We start from the raw sequence: 6,524 nt of genomic DNA, 5'->3' as shown, positions 1-6,524 counted from the left end.
TTCCTCAGGCTGAAGCGCCTTTGAGGCCCTGCCGCCCCCGCTTTGCCCCAGCCCGCTCTCCCCTCCCCTTGGCCTCGATTCCTCCCCTCGGCCTGTGGGTGTTGTGTCTGCCTGAAACTTCCTGCCCCAGCACCCCAGACCAGGTCAAATGCCACCCTGTGGCCTTACAGTGCCATGTGCTTCCCCTTTACAGCACCTGTTCAGGTGTCCCTGTTGGTCCCTTCCCCCAGAAGGGTCCTCCAGTGGCTGTAGGACTGACTTGGCCATTATTCTCCTGGAGCCATTTTATTGTCAGGTGGCGGGGGATGTTCTGTCTGGGGACAGGTTTTCCCACAGGAGTCAAGCCAAGCTCTCTGGGGCCCTGAGGAGACTCTGTGTGGGGTGAAGCTGGAACCCTCAGCAGATGTTGGGGGGTTGAGAGCAGAGACCATGCCACTCTCCTTTCCCATGCAGTACCCCAGAACCAGGGTTTGTGGGGGTGAGGGGCCCTGAACTGAGGAAACCTGCATCAGCTGTGATGAAGTTTCCACTCTGCAAGGGTGGGAGCTCGAGATGGGAATCAGCTGACTTCTAAAGAAACGTTTCCTGCCCTGAGTTTCTAGTCTGGGAGGCACATGGACCCCACAGCCTGGCCTCGCAGAGGGAGAGAGAGGAGGCGACGCCAGAGGAGACCACTGCCTTTATTGCCTCTGTGTTGGGGTTCAGAGGTCTCTGGGGGCAGCAGGCTACTCAACTCTGGGCCCAAATTATTGCTACTTGGCAAGGTCACCTTGGGGCTTCTGATAGTGCCCTGAGAACGGATGGGGTGAGAGCATGCAAATGATATACAGATGACGTGCAAACCAACCCCAGGATCCCGCATTGGTCTCTGGTGCAGCCACGGGTGCTGAAAGGCTCTGGAGCCTGCCAGCCCAGGAGCATGATGGGGACACCCAGGTCCTTACCCCACACTTCAGACTGACCTGGCCCAGCTTCGGGGGTCGAGGTTCGAGGGGTTGGGGGGTCCCTGAGCATCAGCCCTGGTTCTGCCACTGACTGGGGAAGAACAGAAGCCCGGCCCAAGACCACGGGAAGAAAGCACGATGCCTGCTAGACAGCCAGATGGCCTGAAGCCCACCCAGAAAGGGAAGAGACCTGCTCTGGGACACATAGCAAGGCAGGGGCAGAGGGGATGAGATCCAGGCTTCCTGAGCCAGGCAGAAGCCAAAGTGCCTTGAAGGCTGAAGCTACAAATGATAAAAGACACTGATAAATAAATAAATAGAAAGCAAGCAGCCTAGACCATGGTCCCTGGGCTGAGAGACCCTCCACCAGCTGGTCAGGCCCCACGTATAGGAGGACACAGGGTCCTTGGTCTTGGTGCTGAGTTGACCAGTCCAGAAGGCTCCAGAAGGGGGCAGGCAGGGACCCAGGGTCCTTGGCTTATGCAGGTCAGGCTCAGTTATTATTCATAGTCCACCAGGAGGCTGCGGGTCAGAGGTTGGGGGGTCAGGAGCCATCAGGGGCCCACTGCCCCTCTGGGGTCCCAGGGCTGTGGAGAGAGTGGGGCCTGCAGCACACCTGGGAAGAACACAGTGGTGAGGGTGTCCGGAGCCCGCAAGTGGTCAATGAGGACACGCTGGAAGGCCTTACTGCAGGACGACTGCTGGTGCCTGCAGAGGGCGCAGAGGGGATCGAGGCTGCAGCCAGCCTTGACCATGATCAGGGCCACTCCCACCCCAGGCCTTCCTCATACTGGCTCTGAGCCTCAGTTTTCTCCTCTGTGAAATGGGGACAAAGTGTCTGCGTCACTGGGTGAGAATGAATAAAGTAGTGCACAAGGTGCGTGGCATAGGGTGCAGCACATAGCAACACTAGTGGATATCTGCTGAGTGCCTACTGTGCACCTGGCACCGTATTCAGTTCTTTACACATCATCTCATTTTGTTCATATTAAGTTGGGACTGTTATCATCCCCATTTTGGAAAGGAGGACACTAGGGCTCAGAAGGGTTAAGTAAGTCACCTGAGGTCACACAACCAGTGAGTGGGAGAGCAGGATTTGAACCCAGGCCAGGCTCCCTCCAAGGCCCAGACTCAGTAACTATTAGCTGTTAGCACATCACTCATACCTTCTCCAGGAGGCCTCATCCTGCCAGAACTCATACAGGGTGAAGGAGGCACTGTCCAGCATCTTCTGCGCAGACACACTGCGGGGCCAAAGAGATGGCCAGGCCAGGGCTGCCACCACCACTGCCCACCCAGCCAGGGATCTCAAGGAGGCCCTGACCCAGGACACCCAGCCCCACTACCCACTCCCCCCTCAGCCATCCCACCAGCTGGCTGGGGACTCACTGCAGACAATGGCTCTGGGCCCCTGTGAAGTCCACGTAGCAGCACAGGGCTCGGTGGAAGTCCTGCAGGGCTTCCTCTGCCACCTGGACCTGCCTCTGGGCCACAAGGATGTGCTGACGAGACAGGCAGCCAGTGAGCTGAGGCAGGACAGGATGCAGGGCGAGGGACTGGCTATGGCCTCCAGGAAGACCTCTCCTTTCTTGATTTGTGCTAGATACTGCTACCCTGCGGTCGGGATCCTTCCACCAACTGGCCGCCCAACATCCCTGACTCCATCTTCCTCTTCTCACCTCCAAGGTCGCTGCCTTGATCCAGCCATTGTCCCTCTCTCCAGCAGTAAGCCACCACTTCCTAGTGCCCCCTCTAGCTTCCATCCACACTACCCCAGACCCGGCTTTCAGAAATGCCAGTGGGGAAACTGAGGCCCAGAGAGCAGCAGTGATTTCTGCAGGATCACAGAGCAAGGACCAGAGCCTGGCACCTGTCTGCCAGGCCTGGGAAGGGGGCATGCACGCACTGCAGAGGATTGGTGGGCAGCTGGCCCTGTGAGCCCTCATTTCATGAGCACCCCCGGCCCCTGACTTCCAGCCACCTGCCCCTCACCCAGGCTCACCGAGTCGGGCTCCTTGGTAAGGTCCTCTTCCTGCAGGGGTTCCAGCTGGGGGGCCTGTGAGGGACACAGAGCATGGGCCAGGCCCCCAGCGCGTGCCTGGCTTGGGTGGATGCCTGGAAGGTCCTCTCCTGCTGGCCACTGGCCAGAGGGCTGCTCACCTTGCACTCGAGCTGGTCAATGAGCTCCTGGAGACGGTTGACCTGGAGCCGCCACTGCATCTCGGCCTCTGAGCTCCGCCCTGGGAGTCGGGGGCCCACGGGGGTCAGGCATGGGCCCTCAGGCTAGGAGGCCTTTCAGGATGAACTGTAGGGTGGTGGAAGGGCAGGCACAGGGGGAACAGGGGATGCTGTGCCCACCCTGGGCCCTCAGCCACCCTCCCAGCCGCCACAGGTGCACCTGTGTCTGAGGAGCCAGGAGACCAGGTAGGAGACCGGCTGATGCTCCTCAGGGCCCTGCGCCCTGCCCGCCGGCTGCCGCGGGGCCTGCTCTGCACTTCCACATGCTCTTCATCTAACCTGGAAAAGTGGAGGGTCAGCCCATGGTCACCAGACCTGCTTCCTGCTGCCCAGCCCCAAAGCCAGCCATAGTCCCCTTCTCACTCCTCCTGGCCTCCCTGCCCAAGAATGTGGGCTCCAGGATGCTGGAACTACAGAATACAATGAAGCCAAGGGACTTGTAATGTGGGGACAATGGGCACTCACAAACTGGCCACAGGTTGGTGGGGCCATCACGTACCATGGGCCCCGGGCCTGGGCCTCCAGGGTGTCTGACGCCCCCTCCAGTGAGTTCTGCAGGGCTTGGAGCTGGCTCGCCGTCTCCCGCAGCAGGAAGCGGGTCACAAACTGGTCCACCTTGGAGGCCTGCTCATACTCCTGGGGGCAGAGGGGAATGGTTGGCCTCTCCCGACCCTGAGAATTTACTTCTAGTGGGGAGCCGCCTCCCTGGCCCTCTACCTCTTTTCCATCAGAGCCTCAGTGCAGTGTGAAGAGCAAGGGCATGCAGAGCTGGCACAAGCAGTAGGGCACTGAGATGCAAGGCACACCTGGCCTCCCTCCCTAGGAGGTGTGAGGCCACTCACGGGGAGGCATCCACCAGCTGGCACGCCTGGCTTCTCTGAGCCTCAAGCCTCCTTCCCTGTTGGGACCACCACCTTCAGCACTGCTCTGGTCAGTGAGGACCCTAGGCACAGCCAGGCGGGGGCAGGGAGGATTCAGAGGGCATTCAAAGTCCAATTTTGACACAAGGCAAAAATGATGTGGTGTGATGTGGCCCCATACCTGCCAGCTGGCCCCAAACTCACAATCTACATATGTGTTCATTCATTCATTCATCCCTGCAACAAACATTTTCTGAGCACTTTTTACCAGGAGCTCAGATACAAGACAGCCAGGTCGCTATCCACATACGCACCAGCATTAACCCCAACCTACATCACCAGCCTCCCCCCATCCCCTCCAAAGGTGGGCAGAGAGACAGGGAGGCTGACCATGTGCCAGGCCTGTGCTGCCCACTCAAGGATTCTCAGAGACTCCCCAAGTACCTTCAGCTCCTCCTGTCTCAGTTTCCTCCTGCATAAAACAGGAGTGATAACACCCATCACGCTGAGCTTCCAAGAGTTAATTCCTACATAGGACTCAACTCAAGGCCTGGCACATAAGTCCTCCGTACCAGGAGAACTGCCATCACTTTTATTGTCAAAGATAATACTAATAAAAAATCTGCCCACTATACACCCAACAGTCACAGATGTCCTGAGAATCACCTCACTCCCCACCTCACACACAACCCAGGATGGGAGTCCCGGGAGCCGTGGTCCTGGTGCCTGCCCCCCTCTACAAGGGGGCTCCAGAGGCTCCATCCATCAGGAGCTTCATGTCCTGCCCATGACCTGCCTCAGCTCAGCCCTTAGATGGGACTTCCTGGGTCAGGCTTACAAGCTGGGAGACAGTGACAAAGAGGGGGCTGGGTCCTCTCACTTTGAGACAGGCCGCAAAATCCTTCTAATAAATTACCTTTCTGGCACTTAAAATGTTTGATCGGTTTCTGTTGTTTGCAAACAAAGAACCCAGCCGATATAAGCACCCACTCTGTGCCAGGCACTATTCCAAGAATTTCATTTGACCCTCGTAACGATTTATAGGAACTATAATTGACCCCATTATGGTCAATTGAGAAGACTGAAGCCTAGAGAGATTGATTACCTTGGCCAAGGTCACACAGCTAGTTAGTAGCAGAGCCAGAATTCAAACCCAAGCCACAGAAACTCAGCTCTACTCAACACTAAGCACGTTATGAGCATTGCCTTCTTTAAGATCATTAGCCCAGTTTCACAGCTGAGAAAAGTCACAGAGCGAATGGAGCCCAGATTCGCCTGTGGGTTCTGGGAGGAGCTCGGAGGGAGCCTGGAGCTGGTGAGTTCGACCCATGAGGTCACAATGTGGCCCTCCCGGGACAGGGCCAGTACAGGACCCCAGGCCAGAGGGCAGGGCAGAGACAGCATGGGCTGTGGCTGCTAGTGGTGACCAGTCCTGCCATGGGAAACAACGGTTCCCACAAGAGGACCAAAGCACCCAAGCAGGCCCACAAGGAGAAGTCCCGGCAGAAACAGTTCTTCAGCCACCTCAAGCAGAAGAAGCCAAGTGTGAGTGCTGGGGGACCAGGGGCTGGGGGACAGGGGGACCCGGACAGGTGGACAGGAAGGGATGCTGGGAGTGTAGGCCTTGTACACAGAAGTCCTAGGGGCATGTGAGTTAGACAATCCCTCCCAAGGATGAGGGTCCCAGGAGTCCACATGGTGTGGATGGGGGTCCTAAAAGCCTGGAAGGGAGGGCAGGAGGGGATTCTCCCAACTCTGGACAAATTATTGTAGATCCTGGCACAGGGAATCAGCCCTAGTTGGTACCACCGGGGCTATGGGCACGGGGAATTCCCTTATGCCCTCTCTTCAGCCCCCAGCCTCAAAACATGCTACTTTTCCTACTCTCCAAATGGGCAGAGGCCCTGGACTAGGCCGGGGTGGGTGAGGACCCCTGGCATCAAGGCTGGGAGGATAAGCAGGCATCCCATGAATGTGGACAGAGCTGGCTCTCAGGAGGTCAGCCTGGTGTGGGTGAGGGATTCCAGATGGGAGGTGGGGGTCCTAGGCAGGCAGAATGGGTGAGGGTCCCCGGTGTCAAGCACGGAATGGTTCGCTCCCCCGGGGCCTAAATGGAACAGTGGGGTCTCCCCAACTCCTGTGCATAGGAGGATGACAGGAGTCCCGGAAACATAGAGGGGTAGAGTCCTAGGAGATAGCACCCGGTGGGTGAGCGTCCCCAGGAGGCGGGCAGAGCGGTCCTGGGTCGTGGGCTCGGCCCGGGGCGCGCTCTTTCCCCTCACGCCCCTGCCCCACCCCCAGACCAAGATCTTGTTGCTTTCCTGCCTGGACAAGCGGCAGCAGCTGGACAAGCGGCAGCAGCTGGACTAGGCGGCGGCGGGCCCCGGCGCGCGGTCCGGGCGGCCGGGTGAGGACGCTTCGGGCAACAGGGTGGGCTCCCCGGCGGCGGCGCCCATGCTGCGAGGAGCGGGAGACGGCGACG

At 58.7% G+C, this 6,524-nt stretch overlaps 1 protein-coding gene across 1 annotated transcript in view; it reads right to left on the bottom strand.

Annotated features, from left to right (window-relative positions):
* Positions 1 to 661: 661 nt before the first annotated feature.
* The window catches only part of NECAB3 (N-terminal EF-hand calcium binding protein 3), a 20,327-nt gene continuing 14,464 nt past the window's right edge, over positions 662 to 6,524 (bottom strand). Inside the window, exons 7-14 of the mRNA XM_008568199.1 lie at positions 3,682 to 3,818; positions 3,343 to 3,461; positions 3,105 to 3,184; positions 2,947 to 3,000; positions 2,334 to 2,470; positions 2,111 to 2,188; positions 1,561 to 1,652; positions 662 to 1,466 (exon numbers count right to left, since the gene is read on the bottom strand). Of these exons, the coding sequence (XP_008566421.1) occupies positions 1,438 to 1,466; positions 1,561 to 1,652; positions 2,111 to 2,188; positions 2,334 to 2,470; positions 2,947 to 3,000; positions 3,105 to 3,184; positions 3,343 to 3,461; positions 3,682 to 3,818 (726 nt within the window). The 3' untranslated portion in view covers positions 662 to 1,437. The remainder of the gene's footprint in view (positions 1,467 to 1,560; positions 1,653 to 2,110; positions 2,189 to 2,333; positions 2,471 to 2,946; positions 3,001 to 3,104; positions 3,185 to 3,342; positions 3,462 to 3,681; positions 3,819 to 6,524) is intronic.

The sequence above is a fragment of the Galeopterus variegatus genome, unplaced genomic scaffold (genome assembly GCF_000696425.1).
Source record: "Galeopterus variegatus unplaced genomic scaffold, G_variegatus-3.0.2 Scaffold386, whole genome shotgun sequence".
NCBI lineage: Eukaryota > Metazoa > Chordata > Mammalia > Dermoptera > Cynocephalidae > Galeopterus > Galeopterus variegatus.
This window is presented reverse-complemented; position numbering and strand designations above follow the sequence as displayed.